The sequence below is a fragment of the Pundamilia nyererei genome, unplaced genomic scaffold (assembly GCF_000239375.1).
Source record: "Pundamilia nyererei isolate P.nyererei 1_Seehausen unplaced genomic scaffold, PunNye1.0 scaffold00067, whole genome shotgun sequence".
In the NCBI taxonomy this organism is placed as follows: domain Eukaryota; kingdom Metazoa; phylum Chordata; class Actinopteri; order Cichliformes; family Cichlidae; genus Pundamilia; species Pundamilia nyererei.
In genome coordinates this window covers 2,884,398-2,905,614 of record NW_005187468.1, presented here as the reverse complement: position 1 = coordinate 2,905,614, position 21,217 = coordinate 2,884,398, and the positions used below count along the sequence as shown (strand labels likewise).

General features: G+C 39.4%; 1 protein-coding gene across 1 annotated transcript in view; it reads left to right on the top strand.

Annotated features, from left to right (window-relative positions):
* The window catches only part of tmem145 (transmembrane protein 145), a 41,123-nt gene that overhangs the window by 11,058 nt on the left and 8,848 nt on the right, over nt 1–21,217 (top strand). The window contains exons 2-10 of the mRNA XM_005736170.2: nt 2,737–2,811; nt 3,259–3,336; nt 6,993–7,079; nt 7,724–7,825; nt 15,300–15,384; nt 15,979–16,050; nt 18,718–18,786; nt 19,400–19,480; nt 19,805–19,883. Of these exons, the coding sequence (XP_005736227.1) occupies nt 2,737–2,811; nt 3,259–3,336; nt 6,993–7,079; nt 7,724–7,825; nt 15,300–15,384; nt 15,979–16,050; nt 18,718–18,786; nt 19,400–19,480; nt 19,805–19,883 (728 nt within the window). The remainder of the gene's footprint in view (nt 1–2,736; nt 2,812–3,258; nt 3,337–6,992; nt 7,080–7,723; nt 7,826–15,299; nt 15,385–15,978; nt 16,051–18,717; nt 18,787–19,399; nt 19,481–19,804; nt 19,884–21,217) is intronic.

Sequence of the window (21,217 nt, the reverse complement as noted above, 5' to 3'; positions counted from 1 at the left end):
AAGTCTCCTGCTGGTCTCGAGCCAGGGGTCCTAGTGTGCAAGTTGAATTTGTTAACTGCTACGTATAAATCAAAATTCACAATGTTTCTTGCCTCAATGATTTATTTATTTACATTTCAAATGCATTGTATAAACAGCTTTGTATTGTGTAAGTATCAAAATTAATCTAATACCAGCAGTGTGCAAACCTTTAAAAATGACATCCAGCACTAGATGTAAGCCAGAAATACTTTGACTTTGTCAGAAACGCCCAGCCTGTACCCTAAATTTAATCAGCTACTTTTGTAAACTGCAGAGGCCATTGTCTGTCATTTTGCTAGCCAAGCACTTAAGATATTGTTAATCACAGGCGACACCCTAGTGACTGTGAGGCTTTTACCACAAACCTGCAGTATTTCAAATATAAATCCAGCCTCAGTCTTTCCCCTAATGCCATTTGTACAAATGAGACTTCTACCATTTGGTGTATTAATTTTACAAGATTAGCTGTTACAACTTCTTAAGGATTTGATGTCTCATTTTAGTTTTAAAGCAGTTCATTCATTCTGGCTGCCTCAGTAGGGCCTACTCGCACTGGGCAGTCATCCAGACGGAGAAGCGTGTGTAAACAACATATAAGTGATGTGGTGTTAGTGCTGTGTTCAGCACTATGATCCATATCTACAGTGTGTGTCTACCCACAGCTGTATAGAACAATTTATAGAGAGATCACCAGTGACTGATCCACCATCCTCACGCTGCTGCAAGTACCTTATGTAAGCTCAGTGAAGTACACCATCAGCACTGTTATCTGGTCTCATGCTGCTAAGTTTATGGATGAATAATATTAAGAAGAAATACTTTTTTCTTCCTCTCCACCTCTTTCTTATTAATGTGCTCAGCAGCCCCCTAATGCCCTTTCTGCTTACCCTTTCTAGAAGTTTATGCTCTTGGCACTAGCTCTTTCATTTATACTTTTTTTTTTGTTCTTATTCCATCAACTTCTTGGTTTTTCACTGCTTTTCTGCTTTCTTTTTTTTCTTTTAATGCTTCTTAACTCTTCCCTGCTGTTATAACTCGCTTTCCCGGTGTTTGCTCTTACTTGTCTTTATAGCTCCATTTATGTCCTCACCATCTCTTATTTTCTTTCTTCTCTTCCCTCCGGCTCCCCTTCCTTTTATATCTTTAACTTCCATATGTCTCCTTCCCCGCAGTCTCTCTGTTCTTTAGCCGAGCTGGTGCTGTAGCTTTCAGGCAAGTTAATGTCTGGCTGCTGGTTGGTCTGTTTACTGATATATCCAAGTAATTATTGGATAAGCTTTTAAATACATTTTGGATGCAATATCAGCATTACCCAGAGAATGTACGCAATTAAAAGTTTTTTGTTTTTTAACTTGTGCAACATCTAAATGTCTAATCTATTCTCCAACTTTACCTAAAGAAAAAACTCAACCATTGGAGTTGACTTTATCAGTCCTTGTGGAGGAATTTTGTGGGTTGTGGGGATTCATTTATGCACATCTCTCTAAGGTCATGCCGCAGCAGTTTTATGCAGTTTAGGTCTGGACTTTAACTGGGTCATTGCAACACCTTGATTCTTTTCTTTCTCAGACATCCTGCTGTGGATTTGTTGCTGTGCTTGGGCTCATTGTCCTATTTCATAACCCACTTTCAGCCAAATTTTAGCTATCAGACAGATGGCCTGACATTTGACTCTAGAATACTTTGGTATTTCATGGATGACTCAGTGACTGCAAGGTGCCCAGGTCCTGTGGCTGCACAGTAAGCCCAAATCATCACCTCCACCACTGTGTTTGACAGTTAGTATGAGGTGTTTGTGCTGATATGCTGTGGCGCTGTGCATCTCCACTTTAGTCTCTGCATTTTTTTTTCTTTTTAGAGAGAAAAGGCTTTTTCCTCACCTTTTTGAATTTTCATAACTTGCTTTAGATTAATCTAATGAACAAGTAAGAATTTTAATTTATCTAATACTTTTGAAATAAGCCTTAGTGTTTAGTGCTAATTAGCTTATAGCTGGCATATAAAGATAATATTATGGGGACCATAATTTGCTAGACAAGCTCCATGTTGTATTGTGAAACAGTTGAAACTACTGATTGAATTTATGAACTCCACGGAAAAATGTTAACTGAGGTCATAGCTCAAAATGTTTCTCTGACAAGTTTAAGGCACTTCCACAGGCTTCAATCTTTAGACCTGGAAGCCTCCAAAATGGCCTCATCACTGCAGCCAACACTTTTCTAAGGTGCAGCTTTTATTTTGAAAGCAAACGGTCTCCTTTTCTGGTTTGTGTTACACTTATCAAACTTTCTTCACTGCTGCGATTGTACTTGGACAGTTCTTATGGATGAGGTTGCGTGCTCCATGCAAACTACGAATGAGGTTTTTACCAACCGGTTGGGGAAAACACATTTATTTCCTCACAAACGTTGGTTGCCAGATGGTTGCAGACTGGTGTCTTGGCCCATGTGTGTGACTTGAGGCTTATTAACTTGATCCTATAGTGTCACAAATCCAAAATAGTGGACAATCTAAGATTGCATGGTTAGTGCTCTTTTAACTACAAAACTTCAATACAGTCTGATATTGACAGCAGCGTGAGGCAAATGCTTAGAGAACTGCTGTGATGGCTGAAAAAATGAATAGTAGCATGCTGGTAAAAGTTTCATTTTACCTTGATCATATCAATTTTTAAATTTATTTTACATTTTAGCTTCTTTCTTTTCTTGATTACAGGACTGGGTTTTCCTTACACGCTTCTGCTTTCTTACCGAGTTTGGGCGGTTGGATTTCCGATTTCGCTACCCAAAGGTAGGATGCCTCATGTTAAGTTTAATGTGTGTCTGTTACACATTACTTTTGCGTTCATCATCTGCTCTGTCTTCACAATTTTTTTTAATTGTTTAGTGTTTTCCTCTCGGCTAATTCTGTCTTTTTTCTCACCTAATAAAAACTGATACCACTGCTCTTTTCCTTCTCTCCTCCTTCCTCTGGCTGTTCCTGCTCTATCTGCTTCATCCCTTTTGTTAATGCCCTAAAAAAAAGAAAAAGGAGGAGTCCTTTTTTCCCTTTAGAGTGTTTTGTACATCCACTCCATCCTTTCTTTCCCTTGCGTTGCTTTACTGCTTTTGCCCGCAGACTTTGGAAACAATTTTGTCAAATAAATCTCATATTGTCTCACTGCCTCCTCTCTGATATCCACAACCCAGCGCAATCTCTTTCTCATTCTCCTTTTCTCTCTCTGTCTCCTCTTTGCAGTCTCGTTGCTGTCAGAACATATTGCTCTACTTTGATGACAGTTCTCAGTGGCCAGCTGTGTACAAGAGGCCTGAAAAGGTGAGACATCGACACCCTCAGCATCATGTCCCTGACAAGCTATTATCAAAGGAAAGTGCTGCTCCATTTGCTTATTCACATGTCATCGCTGGTGCTAATTTTCACATTTAAACCTTTGGATCACACGTTTCTCGCTCTGCTCCGAATAAAGAAAAGTTGTCCTTAAAAGCTGACAGTCTGGGGGGAAAAGGAGGGTTTTTTTTTGGTTTTTTTTCCTATCTTTTTACTGCCGGCTCAAATTTTATTTGCCTAATAATAACAATATAATTTTCAGTTTCAAAGAACTTTTTGACTCATTTCTAAATATTAATATTTTATTTTTTGTGACGAGTAGTCTAATAATTGGTCTAATAATTTTGGACTGTATCCATGTGATGTTATAAGATATACTGTATCGAGATCTATATATCTTAACACATGACATGTTTATTGGTTGAAAAGTTGTCCTTAAAAGCTGACAGTCTGGGGGGAAAAGGAGGGTTTTTTTTGGGTTTTTTTACTATCTTTTTACTATTTACTATCAGGCAATTGTGTATTATTGATGATACTTGCAGTGATCAAGTATGGTACAATCCAAAGTTGTGAACACAAAGCAAGACACTAGGGAGCCCCGTGTGAACCGAAATGACAGAATAAGCTTCCTTCATATAAATGTCTACTTTCTAAAAGTAATAACACAAAATTAAAGGCTGGTTCAAGAACATTTTTTGTTGTTCCCGTGCTTTTCCCTAACATATTGGATTACAGTGCATACTCATGAGCTTAATTTGATCACATTTATATCAGTTTTGGTGAGCAACATAACCTTGTCTTTATACGAGGAAACTGATCAAAGGCTGGGGCTCTATCTTTAAATGGTCTGTAAATCCTTTGCACTGACTGAATAGACTTTTAGCTTCAAATACCCTCAAAGCAAACAGCCTGCACTTCATTACTGTATTAATGCAGTTTGTTTAATCCAATATGCTTGGGAGAAAAGGCAAAACAATAGAACAATTTATGTATGTGCACATATCAACCCACATTTAGTAAAACTCATATATATATATATATATATATATAGATATTATATAGTTTATCTTATCCAATGTTGATTGGTTGTTTACAATACAATGACTAAAGATTGCATAAAAATGCTGAGCCATTGAAACAGTGCTTTTATTTTATTTTTTTTTTTTTATTTTTTTAGACCACCCAATGTGAGGTTTATGCCATAGCTGACCTAAGTTAACAGTATTGTATTGGTAATTACTTAAATCTCTTTTTGATGTTTGTTGTAATGGTTAATCCACCAATATGCAGAAGCTCTCTAATTGAGAAGATTACATTAAATTACTTTTAATGCTAAAATATAATTATTACTATCCACTTTTTCAAATCTACTGTTAATTAATTAATACTTGATTAGTTTCTGACTTCTCAGAAAAGACCAGCGTGCCGGCTCAAATTTTATTTGCCTAATAAATAACAATATAATTTTCAGTTTCAAAGAACTTTTTGACTCATTTCTAAATATTAATATTTTATTTTTTGTGACGAGTAGTCTAATAATTGGTCTAATAATTTTGGACTGTATCCATGTGATGTTATAAGATATACTGTATCGAGATCTATATATCTTAACACATGACATGTTTATTGGTTGATTATACGATAATAACTAAACCCTGCACAAAAATCTGGAGGGAATAGGGAACTTTTAAATATTTTGGTTCGTGTTAAACAGAAATACTCTATTTATTGAAATGCAGCGTTTTGCACTGTTTTCCAACTGAGATCTGGGGAAACATTTCCAAAAAGAGGATGGAGCTGACATGTCACAGAGAACCCAGTAATGAGATGTGTTGGTGTGTGTGTGTAAGGAGGGTGTAAGGAGGGTGGAAAGGATCTGGTCAGAACAGTATGCTGTGCAGTGATGTTCTGATGCTGATGTGGAAATGAAAAACAGAATTACATTCAGGATGATAAATTCTTCATTCCTGCACGTAATGAAGTCTCAAAAAGAACTTTTCCTTGTCATGTTTAAACATGTTCTTGTAATTCTTGTAATTTAGTTCTTGTAGTTCTTGTAGTTCTTGTAATTTAAACACAGAGTCTTGATGTTAAACTAGGGCTGTGCGATATGCCCAAAATCTCATATCCTGATATAAGAATTCTATCGTCCGATAACGATATAAATCACAAAAATGGAACATTTTCTGTAAATTCTGTGAATCTCGGGCAGCTCGTCTTGCGGGAAGTGTTTCCAGCTGCGTGTCATGTAGCTGATACAAACGATACATTTTTAGACATAAGTTGTAAAGGCCTCCGTTTCTTTGTGAGTATTTATTACACAGCGTGCTGCGGGGAAAAGCCTGTTCTAACGTTTGAGTCTAAGGTTTATTTTTTAGCACCTGGCGGCTCTTTTTTTAATTCTCATCCGTAAATAATCTGCTCTTTCACGTGATTCAGTTTATTTTGAAAAGTCTCAACAGGATCTTGAGCTTTATTGTGAAAGGTTTATGTGGAACATAAACAAGCGGACCCGCGATGGTGACACCGTCGCTGTTGCTAACGACAACGCATAAAAACAGGCGTTTGTCCGTCTTTAGTGTGGTTATATAAAATATAAGAGAAAGAGAGAAGTTTAAGAAATTAATATAGCCACTACAGTGACCATCAAAACGATGAAAAAAATATTGTCGTAAACAGTTTATTTTGCGACACCACGAAACAAACGATAGCGTAAAATGAAACGATAGACGTTTTTATCGTCATCTGATATATATCGTTATATCGAACAGCCCTATATTAAACAGTTTTTTTTAAATGATCCTATTAAATGCTGCTGTAATTTTCTTTGTAAGTTAAGCTGTGTGACGAGAGTGAAGGTATATCTACTGTAGGAAATGTGTTTGTCGCTTTGATGATGAAAAGTGGTCAGTTTAAAGTACTTTTTGACCTTTGATTTACCCTCTGTCAGTATATAATTTTACATCTGTCTTCTGTAAAAGCCTTGTGGTCCAGCAGCATGTGTGGAAATTAACCTTCTGTTTTTTTATAGGTTTCTAGTGTTTTTTAAACCAGGGCGAATTTCAGAGTTGGAAATGTAACAGTTATTTAGGTTATGAAGTGTTTTGCGGCATATTGGAAAAATCCGTGCTAAAATGGTTTAGAACAGCCAAAAAAAAAAAAAATGACCCAAATACAGTGCATTTCTTGGCTGGTGCACTAAAGTAATTTGGTTGGTGGTGTATTCTTCTTCTCCCTGACATCTTGTGACACACAGACATCATGTTGAGATATTTTCAGTGCACTTACAAACAGCACATCATTTCTCAGCTTTCAGTCAGTTTCTCGTGTCAGATTCTCTAAATCAAACACTGCGGCTCTTATACGTCACACAGCTTTTAACATTAATGTCAAACAGTCAGACAGGGAACAGAAATCCACTGCAGAAGAGTCAGAAAACATCAGTTTTATTTGCAGCATTCAAACAGATCAGAAGCACGTTTTCAATCAGATTTCAACTAAAATCACCATGAATTCTGTGCACTGAGAAATATCTCTCTGGGAGCCCAACAACTGTGGGTACATCTTGTCCTGAGGTTTACTGAAAAGCACTTCGTGGAGGCTTTAAAAACTTGTTTTGATATTTCTGTGTCCGCTGATGTCAGAACTGCTACCAGAAGGAAGCCGTGCTGAGGCCTGAAAACAACCAGGTCATCAACCTCACCACACGCTACACCTGGTCAGGCTGTGTGGTAAGAGCATCACACAAACACAGATTTATATATACACGCACAGTTGCACTCTACAGCATCTTGTCCCTAAGCGAGAAACAAAGCAAATCTTTGGAAATCCAGTGCAGGGATGCTTTTCTGTATTTGAAGTTGACCACTGAGCTTGCTGTCTTGAACAGCATGTGTGTCCTTTACAGAGTATGATGTTTTCTCCTTTTATCATCCGACAGTTGAGCATATTTTTTTTGTTCCTATTGTATACTCTTCTGTAAAGTAAGAGAGCAAATCAGTAAACCGAGAGGGAGTGAGAGCTAAAGGCGAGTAATGTGTTTGCATAACGTTTTACTTATTTACATTTTTCCTCTGGTAATGATGCATCTCAATCAAACAGAAAGGTTCCCAAAGATCTTTCTTCACACTTTTTTTTTTTTTAACCAAGCAACACAAAGTGGTGTATTACTTTAGAATGTGTGACTAACAGCATGACTCTGTTGTTGTTGCGGTTACTGGATCTTGTTGCCACATTTCAGGCTACGCTGGGGTGTGAAATATGTTTGTATCTTGATATTTCAGGCTCCAAAATCTACTATGACAGCTCAGTGTCTCTGTGAGGCAAAATGTGCTGCATTTCTGGATAATAATACGTGCATTTTTTCCCCTCCTAGGTGGAAGGGGATGGAAACGAGGAGGTCCTGAGCTGCGTGGGTGGCCGCAGCTTCCGCTCGGTGAGGGAGCGATGGTGGTATATCGCTCTCAGCAAGTGCGGGGTAAGCACTGACCTCTGACCCTCCGCATCCTTCCCTGACCCTGCTGCCCTGGTTTTCTTTAGAAAGAGCAGGTTCACCACCAGACAATGCCGTGATGACGCAACACCTTTTTAAATGGAAAAACACAGAGAGAGCTCACAAACCCATTCCTGTGGTCACTGTGTGATTCTGTTTGTATTCTAAGACAAACGCGCGTCATTACTGCCATCACCCTCCACGTCATCGTCTGCTCTAGCCCCCCCTCTAGACACTGAGGAAGCAGGGAGTTATATTCTTGTCTTAGATACCAATAAATTGATTTAAATGCTTTTTTTTTTTTTTTTGCGCATTCCGGCAGAAAGCTCATACATTTCTGGTGCAAACAGCTGAATCAGATATTAAAATAGGAAAGCTCAGGCAAAAATACATCCAGCACACCCCGAGGAGGGCTCTGTGAAATATTGGATATTTTAAGGCTACTTTTTTGTGCTGCTTCCCAATAAATTTTAAATCAACGTGAGCATAGTTTCTGTCCCAGTGTATGCTTACCCATTTGGGCATTTTGCACCAGGCTAGACTTTAAATAGTGGAAGTAAAAATATCTAAATAGGGGAAAAAAGAATTTTAATCCAGTGATTTAGAGTACTTATTCAAGCTCCTAACCCAGTTAGACAGATACTCTTACAAACATTTAGAAACTGGTCTTCAGATAAGGATTATGCCACATGTTACGTTAAAGATTTGTGTGTAAAATGCCACACAGACACCCCTAAATTCATCTCCTCAGATGTTACAACCGATCCTTTATCTGTGTATCTGTCTCTGGATTTCCGCCTGACACTCTGAAGTGTCTTATCTCTCCCTTCATACTGCTACACTTTCTGCATCAAAGCACAGAGACTCTGAGTATGCAGCCGTCTGCTTCAACTGAGTTAAACATGCCTTGTGAGGCCTCCGCTGTAGCTGACTGGCTCGCTTTGGGGACATTGATGCATTGTGTTGCTTTGTAATAGGATTGGTGTTGTGGTAATGGTGTGCCGGGAGAAAATGACCAAAGTGCTAGCTGTGGTGTGTTGTTTGTTGATACGAGTCTAGGCTGGGGCACCCTGTCCAAAAATTGTGAGCCTGGCTGATGATAGCTCAGTGATGATACCGTATATCCTCCTTCAGTCAAGGACAAATCCCAGTGATAGCTGTGTTTTTTGTTGTTGTTGTTTCTTTCTTTCTTTTTATTTTTTAGAATGCAGGTAAGAGAAAGTGTTAAATATCTGCTGAAGGTGTACCCCAGTATGCCTGCCTATCAATGGCACACTCACCTGTATGCGAGCATGTCATGCTCCGATTCTGTGTGAGCATTCCTGGCTTTGTATTTTTTGGGGGAGGGGTACGTAGGGTTGTTTTTGTGCTGCCACTTGAGAGCCCTAGCTGAAGAGGGATATGATTAGAATGGATGCTTCCTGGAGAGTATGGTTTAGTGTCACGCCAGCATCCGCTGAAAGACACGCTGCCTAATGCTGTTGGACTTGAGAATAAAGGCTCGCCTCCACTCCTGGGGAAATATGCATGCTACGTCCCGCAGCCAATTTCCACCCCTCGTCTCTCACGGCTTGCGTTCTCGCTTCCGTTTTGCTTTCACACCTCTTCATCTTTCTTACCTCTGTCGCTCACAATCTTTAGCTGTGTCTCTCTTTCAACTCTGTCACCAAGCTGTGACGCGCTCCACGCCATTTCATATCTATTTACTCCTGCATCTCCTGTTCCTCTCTGTCAGCCTGTGCCTAATTGTGTTTCTCCTCTCCATCTTGCAATCTCACTGGTCTCATTTCTTTTTTTGCCTCTCGCTCATTTAATGCATTTTCCCGAGCACCCTCACTTTTATCTGCTACTCCCTGTTTCCCACTTTGTTCCTGTTTCTCTCTTATCCGGCTCTTTTTTTTGTTTCGTGTACTTTCCATCTCACTCTTTACCTGTGGAAGTGGGTCTAAATCCAAATCAGCTCCTAAGTCCTTAAAACAAGAGGACGTCTGTTCTCAATTCCCTTGCCAGCATAAACTGGTAAAATGTGAGGCTGGTCTTTATTTAACATTTCCAAGCAATTTCACTTGATTAATTATAGCAGGAAACCTCAAGGCTGCAAATAATTATTATTTCATCAGGGGAGGAAAAAAAAAAAGACATTCATAAATAAACTTGAAGTCATCCCAGAATTTCACATGATGATTCATAACATCAAAACTTTTACAAAGCTTTACAAAAAAAAATCGTTGTTATTATACTGTTGTCATTAGACTGTTTTGAAAAGTTGGTATATTAATAAAACTTGTGATGTAACTAATTGGGTACCATCAATAGAAAGTGAAGAGAAAACAGAGCAAATGCAGAATAATTACTTGCATTTGTACGAGCAACTGTTGTCGGAGCATTATTGTGTACTTTCAAACACAAGTGAAGATGTAGAAGGCTTTGAATTGCTGTAATCAACTTTTTCTTTATTATTCCAAGCAGAACTACTGCTAATGAAGCAAAATTACTTCAGCAGGGAACCAAGAAAGAACTGAAATTAGCTTGGCTGTAAAGAGGCAGGGGTTAAAGAAACGGCCAGAACTTTGCAGCTGTCAGCTTGGCCGAGCGACAAATCACAGCTACTGTATTTTGTCCAGGTTCTCCTGTTCTAGACGGGGAGCCAGTTTGAACATGAAACATTGCGCTTGTTCAGTGTAATAAATAACAACAACAAAAAAATAACAGGATTAGCTGACAGTGTTATGAGTCTTCTGGGAGATATATTTACCCATATAAAAAAAATCAGACTTTGTGATTTGTAGATTGTAGTAGTAGTTCTGGTGTGAACACAGAGTGCAACAGTTAAAACTGTGATTCTAGTAACATGTTCCTACAGTACACAGTGTATGCACCATCTGTGTGTGAGCTGCAACTAACATTTACCTGAACGATTAGGTGCTAATTACTTTTTTTCATCAACTATCAGCTCACGGTCATCACAATTCCTGAAAGTGCAAGGTGATGCCAACACCTAAATATAAATTACATTATGTTATTTTACATTGTATAGATTAAAAAAATATGTGGACAGGATCCCTCGCTGAAGAAACCTAACAAAAAGTCTCGTCTGCTATTTTACCCATCTGTCACCTTCTTCTTCACTGCAATTTAAAAATTTCATTCATATGATAAATCGCCACCACAAAGGGTCATGGAGCAGTGACTCTGGCAGGGAACTTTTTAAAGGGTTTGCATGTTTTTATATTTTAAAAGCGTAAAGGATTTTGCAGCCATGATACAGTATATTTCTGTGTTTTGTCCTACACTGATACAGGAGTGTACTTTTGGCCTGAAGGTGCTTATCATGGTCTGGGCTCTGCTCCTTAGATCTATAAAAGGAAATCTTAATCTGTTAATCTGAGTTTGTTGTTGAAGCATTTCTCTGACCGTCTGGCAATTTCAGTATGAGTTGTAGCACCAACTGCGAGTCAGGTCTTATCTCCCGACATCCATGCCTGACCTCACTGATACTTCAGTACCTGGCTGTGAGAAAATCCCCTGCTGCGGTCAGGTTATAAAATCCTGTGGCAGGCCTTCCTAGAAGAATGGCTGCAATTTCAGCATTATGGGAGATTTCACCTAAATTTTAATAACCACTTGAATTTACTGGTCATGCTCAGTGCTACAAGCTTGTGAAAGCAGATGTTTAATGGCCTCTGTAGCTTTAGAGAAGCAAATGATGCTTAAATAATCATAGTCATCAGGGCTAAGCTGACTTTAGTCAGGGAATTACCCAAGTAGATGCTATAATATTGCTACAGTGGTTTGGGTTTATTGGAGGCAAACGGGGACTACAAATCGGGATTTCTCCCCAAAGATCACGGATCGATCATCAAATAAAGCAGCTTTAGAAACCATCTGATCTTGACTGATTGTATGTTGGACTTGGACAAATGTTCAAAAAAGTCTTTCTGTTAATTAACTTCAATATTACCAGGCTAAGGGGTCTTATCCCACCTTCCCTTTATTTCTTGTAAGAAATAAGTCAACTCTCATTTGAAAAGTGAGGTTTTTTGAGAGTATAGGTCATGATATTGAGATCATCATACCACAAAAAGAGTTTAGTGAATGCTACTAATGATCTGGACCATGAACTTGTGTCTGTGCTTGTCTGAGTGCAGCATCCAGCATTACCAACATTTTACATCAGAGGAAAAACAGCAGTGCTGGTTGGAGTCATGATTATCTGATGATGAATTGTTTTATTCATGTAAATGACACACAAAAGATAGTCTTAGAGTTTTACAAGGTTCTATTCTTGGGCCAGTGTGTATGACATCATCCATGCCTTGCTCAAGTAACATTCATTGAAAATGTTGCATACATTTCCACTGCTCTGCAAGTAATATTTAAATCTGCATTGCAGATTAACTACTATCAAGTCCCAATTAAATTAAAGCCTAGATGACTTGAAATGTTCTAATTCTAAATTCATACTAAACTGAAGTTACTGTATTTTTAAAAACACATTCTGGATGGCATTACCTTGGCCTCCGGTATTACTTTGAAGAACCTTGGAGACATTTTTGAAAAGGATACATCTTTAAACTCGCACATAAAACTGACTGTGCAAACACAATTTTTGGAGAAAAAAGGGTTTGTTGCACTCAAACGCTACCCGAACATTTACGTTCCAGAGGCACACTCTCTCAAAAGACTCAGACATCCTTTGAAAATATTGTTATCTGCAGCTTAAGGGATCACAAGTTGTATCAGACTGTTTTGATGTTGGGTGAGAACACCTTCAGTGTGCGATACATCAGTGCGGTACGTCGAAAGTGGGTGCCTTTTACACCAGAAACCACCCAGCAACCCTAAACTCATCTGTGACCCCTGTGGAGAGAAGTCCTGCAGTGAAGTGCCACTTCTTCCCTCATCTCCCCTCTTTCCCGTGCATCTATTTCTCTCTCTCCCTTTTTGCATTTTCTTGTTTCCTCAACCTCTCTTTCTCTCTACCTGTATTTTAAACTTTCTCTCTCCACATCTATCACTCTCCTTATCTCTGTCTCCTTGCTCTTTGTGTCTGTATTGATTTTGTGGCAGTGCACGCTCCACGCTTCTCGCCCTTTTTTGATAGAGGGAGTGAGATGGAGTCTCAGGCTGCCAAATGAAATCAAAGTCTTTTCTCTCCCCCTCCCTCTCTGGTCCCTCGCTCAAGCAACAAGCGCGAACTCCATCGGCTTTGAACTTACGTCTGTGAAATGAGCTCTCTGTGCTCTGATTGTCAACCCATCTTTGTGCACTTTCTCTTGTTCTTGCTCCCCATACGTCTTTTTTCTCACCTCCCAAATTCATTTCAATTTGATGCTTTTTGTGTTGAGAACTGACAAGTAAACATTCACATTAATCCAATATTGGCTTGCCACAGGGGCATGCTAGTTTTCTTTGTGGTGTTTCTCCTGACTTAAATAAAAATAAATATTCTCTCTTTGTGATAGCTTTCATACCACCGCACTGTCAGGCAGTTATATCAGATCAACATTTGAAGATATTGAGCTTAACAAATAATTAAAATCACAGTATTAATAATTGAGACCAAGAATACTCAGACTTAAGCAAGAGAAAGCTGTTGCTATGGCTATGATCTTTTCATCTTTCCTGTTAATTTGAGCATCTCTGGATTTGCAGCACAGTGTCGGCAGAACAGCCCAGATTCCTTTTTCTTTCCCCATCAACTTTTTCCGTACACCTGGAGGATCCTGAGGTGCGCCGAGGCCAGCTCGAAGAATGACTAAATTACACAGTTGCATTCAATGCATTCAGTTGTAATCAGGTATACCATACCTGTCTCCTCATAGTAAATTACCAGATATGCACCAATTGCCATTTTCTTAGTCGAGGCCAATTCCTCTGTCGATTTTTTACAGAACTCCGATTTTCTTTCTGGGAACAATGACTTGCAGTATATGCAACCAAAAAATAAATAAATGAATACAAAATATAATTTTCATAATAAAAGAAATAATTAAAATTCACAATTTCCCCCAAACTGGAGAAGGTTACAGAAACGTCACTTAATCAACTGAAAATAAATCGCTCTGCTACTGGAACGAGGCACAGATAATTAACTGAAAACGAATTACTGGACACCCACCTTTACCTGACATATTTTTCACCTTACCAAACAAAAGCAGGTGCAACATATTTATATAACAAAACAACTGTCAGGTACTTAACAACACTTTCCAATATATGCGTAACTTCACCAGGATGTTGACCCTTTTTTCGCTCATCTCTATAATTTTCCTAGTATCTGCTTTGATTCTTTGTTCACACTGAGGCTGCAGGCTTGTGGCTGGCTCCTGAGCTCTGGATGGCTTTGTCCAGTTTTCCTTTGTAACCTCTTTCAAAAAACCAATGTTGATTTAAGTGCTGGAATAAGTTTGTGTTCATGAACCTTTTCGTGGTGGTCCCGCATAATTTACTTTCACATACTTTGTTTTTATCTTCACAGTGAAAAGCCTCCATGGTAATGGCACACCAGCATGTGGCTCTAAATATGCATGTATTTAAATATATATATTTCGGGTTTCTAAGACTTTAATTATGACAGACATTTGAGAGTAAACAGGAAAGGTGGGAGAGCGGGGCAAAGTAAATAGCAAATGGCACACGGTGGAACCGAACTAAGGCCTCTGTAATAGCCTTGAAGCATATGGATCACCTGCTTAACCCCGTGAGCTTCTGGATAAATATTTGACTGCGACAGTGTATGTGGTGCGCATACAAGAAAGGGAGCTGCTCCTAATCTATAATTTACAACAATGCAACCATTAACTGTATTTGGTAGTTATAATGATATCACTCATTAGCCTAACATTATTATTCTTTGGAGCCATATTTGGAGGAGAAAGCTTCCAGCTAATGTTAGCAAGTTGGTTAGCTAGGTTCAGTAACAAACAATGCATACAAATAAAAGGCCACAATATGACTCACCTAAACTTCTTGGGCAAGTTCTTGATACAATTAGCTGCAAAGAAAGCTAAATAATTTGTCAGATAAGCACATTAAAAATGCTTCACAAGGGCCCAAGTACACAAAAACAGTCAAGGAGTTGAATTAGCCAAATGGATGTCTAACAGCCGGCTAATGTCACTCGAAATGCCCATGCCCCTAATAATGCATAACTTTAAATGGGTAAGTTATGAAAAATTCACCCACCCCGTATGGTTGCATACAGGGTAAAAAATGGCTATAGAGACCAAAATCATTTTTCGGAACTAGCTGTAAACATGTTTACTTCACCTCTAAAGTAATTTGGTCTGTGGGAGTGGATTTGCTTTTTTGAGCCAGCCTTGAGTGACCATTTGTAAAAGCAAAAATATCACCCAAATTCATTTTTATGAAAATCATAGATAAACATGCATTAATATTTTGTACAAATCTGCTAACCATCCACTGTCCACTTCTGCTGCTCTCTTATGTCTTGCAGGGAGATGGCCTGCAGCTGGAGTATGAGATGAAACTGACCAATGGCCAGTCTTTCTGGACGCAGCATTTCTCTGCTGACGAGTTTGGTAAGTGTGATTAGACTGAAAGTGAGAGATTATGGAATGAATCGCTGATGGCACAAGCCTACACCACTTAGCACGGCCAATAAAGCACCTTCAACTGAACAAATTACACAAATGACAATAATGAAGGGATGGCTGAATGAATTAATGATGCTAGATAAACTGAGAGGAAGGGATGAAAAGAATAATAGAGGGCCAACGTAGCATCTAAATTAATTATTCCTACATCACTAATGTTTCCTCCGATCTCTCACACTCTTGCTCTACTGTAACTGCCTCTCACTTTTTCTCATTTAATCCAATATATGGATATAGGATCAAATGAGAATCCAAAGAGCAGGGTGCTTGATATGGATCAAGCACCCTGCTCTTTGGATTTATTGTCCCTTGTAAATTATCTGTCTTTCCCTCATACGTTCTACTTTCTTTTATTGATCTGAACACTTTGTACACCTTATTTACTCCTTCTTCCTTTGTATCTAAACCCACTGTGTATCTTGTACATTTGCCTTCTTTCATATTTCTATTTCGTTCTTTCTCCTCAAATGTTTTCCTTTTATCACAAGTTTTCTTGAATTTTTCTTCCTCCTTTCACAGGCATCTTGGAAACAGACATCACGTTCCTGATCATCTTCTCCATGGTGTTCCTTCTCTCCTGCTACTTTGCTTGTAAGTACTGCCTTTTATTTCACTCTTTTAATGTAATAGGAATTCAAAGCCCCCCAGAAATGCAATTTTTGTGTCAGATCTATTATAAAATCTACATGGTTTCTTGATGGGATGGGAGTAAGTTCTCGTGTTTGTTCAGATAAGTAAAGGTGGAGCCTGTGCCGTTTTCATTTTGGGCAGAGACTGAACACGAGCATCAGGGAAGCAGGAAAGAGGAGACGGTGATAGCGAGCCTTGGTTTTCAAGTAAAGGTGAACGGTTGAGTGGAGAAGGTAGCTGCAGCCTTAAGGTTACTGAAGCGAGTTTGTCACGTAAAGGTCAAAGCTGAAATAACCCTGAAGCAACTGAGAACAACAGCTCCTGGCAAAATCCCCTGCTTTCTTCACGTCGGGCGTTTCTGTGCTATCATATGCATATCTTCCTTTTTATAAACTGGCAAGGGGGCAGAATCACTTGTATTGCACCTAATCTGTAGTTTGCTTCTCTAGACGATTACAATTAAGCATCCATTTAATGATCTTTGGACCCAATGAGGCACGCTTCAGATTAAGAATGGAAGGTTGAATCGCACAATCTTTCACAGCACTGAGAGTCAGATTTATATTTTTAAGTCTGCCTACTAAATTAAGTTCTGGTGAGATTTTTCTGTTAGCGCTGTTAACTCTCACTTTTTGTCCAGCTGTGAACAAACTGATGCATGTGTTTTGTTTGGTTTTTCCCATGTGAATGCTTTTTCTGACATCTTTATTGGGGTCCTTACTGACGCTGGGTCTTGAGATTGACTTCATTCTGAAAATCTTCAGAGGATTTTAAATTAAACAGTCTAGATGTGGCTGAATTGACTTTTAGCTTTAATACAAGGATTTTAACAAAAGTAATGCATTAACTGTTTAGCAATTGCAGTCAATTCTATATGTAATTTTTAGTATAGAGACACAAAATTGTGTCATTGTCCTTATGAAGGATTTCACCCTTTATTTGACTAAAAATGACAACAAAAAAGAACGAGAAAAAGAAAAGATCTCAAATTTTGAAATGGGTAAATATGTGTGTTTTTAAGTATGTAGTCCTATCTGAAATTTGTTGACAGAAATAAACTTCAAAAAATTGAAACAGGGTAAAAGATACTTTGAAAAGTTGTGTAATGTCTTAAAAAAAAAACCTTAGTCGAATCTACACATACACACACTGTTGTAACAGATTGGCTGTTTTACCTTTGGTCGCTGAAACTATTTTTCCTGCAGTTTTTTTTCTTCCTCTTTGATGTTGCCTTTACTAAAGCCAAAAATGTGTCCAAACAACAGATGTAGATTTTTTTATTTGGCACAAGCTGCTCGAGTTGCACAGTGGGCTCGGTGTTTGAGTTTTTCCTCCATGATGTTACCATGGCGCAGGCTGGACGGGGCGGGCTCACGTGACGACGCTCTCAGTACTGTTTTAAAGGGGACTGTAAATACCGGCTGGAGTATTAACAGAGTTCGAAAAAAGCAACAAGAAAAACGAAACAAACTCAGAAATAACCAACGTGGGCAAGATTACATCGGTTTCAGTTCTCTTTGGATTAATCCCCCTGCTCCGCTTGAGTCTCTAGTGGAAATCACTGCATGCTCTCAGAAACACTTCTGAGCACTGTTTGTTGCTGCATCCATAAAATGCAAGTTGCAATACTACTACGCAGAAAAAAAGCACTTGTAAACAAGATCCAGAAATGCCTTAGCTTCTCTGGGCTCAGCTCATTAAAGGCTGACTGAGGAGAAATGGAAACTGTTTTCAAGTCTGAATAATCAAAAATGTAATATCTTTTTAGAATTCATGGACGCTTTGTCCGTTAGAGTACAGAGGAGAGGGCACTTGTTAACGGCACACAGTTCAAAAGACGATGAGGGTAAAAAGGAAACGTGCACATCTGTATGCAGCATTAATACTGAACCACACATGGAGATTTTGGAGCAGCATGTCCTGTCATTGAGATTAAGGCTTTGTTCTTTAGGGGAGGCCTTGCTTTATTATCACCACATTCTATACATACTACAGCAACGTGTCTCTGTTTTAAAAAACAGGAACAGAAAACTCGAGAGACGCGCACTCGCAGAGAGGGGGGGAAAGCGCAACAACAGTGTTTGCAAAAGCTTCAAAGGGCTGTAAATGAATATGAAGTTTTTGGGAAGTTTTTGTCTCTTTAAAAAATATCATTAGAGCACCTGCAAAATTCCCAGGAGGATTCAGCAACACTTGGCTGGCTAAGCCTGCTGTAATACAGGAGAGCTAAAAGAGTGTGATCGTTTATGACCCTTCTTCTCTCTATAAATTTTCCCCCTAGGCCACTGCTGTTTGCCGGAGTGTTTTGGTAGTAAAATAGGCTGCTTAAATACGCATTAAGAATATTTCCTCTCGGATTATGTGCCGTGAACAGAGAAGATGTATAAGGCGTCATCTGGAGATGTGCATCGTGAGATGGATGCATACTAATGATCGCTCCCGCCCATTTATCTGGCCCGTTCCCTTGTTCTTGCTCTTTTCTTCTGCCTCCCAGTCTCTGTACCTCTCCCGCTCTCCTTCGCCATCTGTCAGTGTATCCTCATCCTTTTTATCTTTCCCCCAGCACACACACCTCTGTCACCTTTATCTCTTGTTATTTTATTTATTTATTTATTTTTTTACCTGTAGACAATCTGAAGGGAAGACAGCTTCTTCACACAACCTACAAAATGTTTATGACGGCAGCAGGTGTGGAAGGTGAGAGCTTCTGTCCTGAACAGACACGCACACTGACAGAACACACACACTCGAGATGACTGAGCCTCTTGCACGGTTGCAGCATCTCACACCTTAATCCCCACTTCAAGAGCACAGATATTATCGCACTTATTAGCCTCTGAATAGGACCTACTGCAAACAGTCGCCCTGTGTTACAGTGTTTAGTGGAGCATGCTGTTACTGATGAACCCCCTCCCCAGCTCTCCTCATCCTGTCCTCTTCTTTTTCTTCACCCCCTTATCTCACTTTCTTCTTTCTTGCCTGCTTGTCCTCTGTCTAAATCCCTTCTCGATTCTCGTGCCACCCCTGAATTCGCTTTCACCCTCTCCTCCCACTTCTCTCAAGGATTTTGCTCCTTTTATAAATTCCTTCTTTTTTTCTGTCTTGCTTCCCTTTTCTCCTCCCTCATTATCATCTGCCTGTCACCTTTGTTCTGTGTATTTTCTTAACTCCCACATCTCTTCCCCTTAATGCCTTTTCTCCTCTTCTGTAACGCCTGCTCACCCATCTCTTTTCCCTCTTTTCTTCCTTCTGGTGTTTTTTTTTAAATTTTTTTTATTTCTCTCCTCCCTGCATCCTTTCCACTTGGCAGTGCTCAGCCTGCTGTTCCATTGTGTCTACTGGGGCCTGTATGCTAGAGAAGGAGTTGGCAATGGCAGCCTCAAAATACTTGGTGAGTTCCTCTCCTGCATCGATCACTGACTCAATGACTGACACTAACTCTGCACTGGAAAATCGCTCACTGCCTGAGTAGAATGAATGATAGGATGCTGATGGGTGCGTGTGCAGCTGAAGAAATGTAATAGGTGGTTCAGCGTGCACGGGCTGGATCGGGTGTGATTGTACGTGACTGTGTGCGCGAGCAAAAATGTGTGCGGTGACCTGATTTTATCGTTCCCCTCTGATATCTCCGATTCGGAAACCACAACCTAATTACCCCTTCTGTCTCCTCTCTCTCATTTTCTGTCTCTCCCTCCACCTCTGTGACCATCTCCAGGGAAATTACTGTTCTCCGTCAGTTTCTTGGTGTTCCTTCTGATGCTCATATTGTTGGGCAAAGGTTTCACTGTCACCAGGTGGGCGCTTTGTCTGTGTGTACATGTATTATCTCACTACACTGCAGTGTTGTGCGCGTGTGTGTCTGTTTATACAAGCCTGTCACATTTTGTGGGTATTTTTATGCTGAGAATGTCACTCACTGTCAGCACTTACCGTCACCATGATGACTTGATGATGCCGGGTGACAGGAGTCAAAAAGTCAGTTAGGATGCTGCGTCTAATAATGTGGGCGAGCGCCTGATGTGTGTGAAGGGATGTCATGGATAAATGATGTTATGGTGTGAACTTTCTGATGCTGAAGCATTACCTTTGGCTCGCAGAGCCGGCTGACAGGTTTTTTGTTTGCTCACTAGTTTCTGGCAAGAGTTAGCAGACATTTGCTTGGGACAGGCAGTTAGACAGCACAATGGATTATTTAAGAGTGCTTTTCTTCACTGGAATGTCAGCATTTATCCATCTTCCACATGACTGGACAAATGCCCTGCTCATCCAACTGTCATTGGTCTTGCCTGTTTTCGAATGCTGGATTCAAACTCCAGTTATCAAACGGGAGAAACGTGCCAGTTTTTATTTGACATCAGTTTCTGAGTTAGCTTTATGTGCGAAGAAAAAGTCATGCAGCTATACGATCTTGCTTTTTTACAAATCACCTCTGTTTATAAGGTATTTTTTAGAATCTTGATTTTATTTTTCTGGCAAGTCATCATCTAAACATGTGTCAAAGTTTGAAGATTGGTTTTGCTTTGGCTTGGCACAAATTAAATCTCTTTTTTCATACAGAACTCACAGCAAAAACTTAGCTTGCAAAATTTTTAAGCTGGCTTTTTTGACTCTAGGATTAGATCCTCCTCTGGGTTCAGAAGATTTCTAGACGTATTAAACTCTCTTAAAACCCCAGTGAATAAAACGAACTGCTTCACGGCTAAGCATGAGGCAGAGCTATTTATCTGCAGCGTTTAACTAGTTGACAATTTGCAGATAACTACTCAACAACTTTGATTTCTTTTTTCTTTTCTTTTTTGGTTGAGCGTAATGATGAATTAGCTGTGCAAAAAGATCTTTGAAATGCTGATGAAGGCTTAACGCTGAAATGCTTATTTGTTGACAGCTACAAATAGAGAAGCATTAATTTCTGTTTTTGCTCCATCCATAAGCCTGCAGCTGTTTTAAATATATAAATAGCAGAGAGTTTAATGCTCACATATCTTTGTGCTGTGTAGTTCTGAATAGCTGTTTTTGATTAAGCTGTCTGCTTGAGTGTAAAGAAGCAAATGCAGGATTTTGTGTCTTTCTGTGTGTGTGTGTGTGTGTGTGTGTGTGTGTGTGTGTGTGTGTGTGTGTGTGTGTGTGT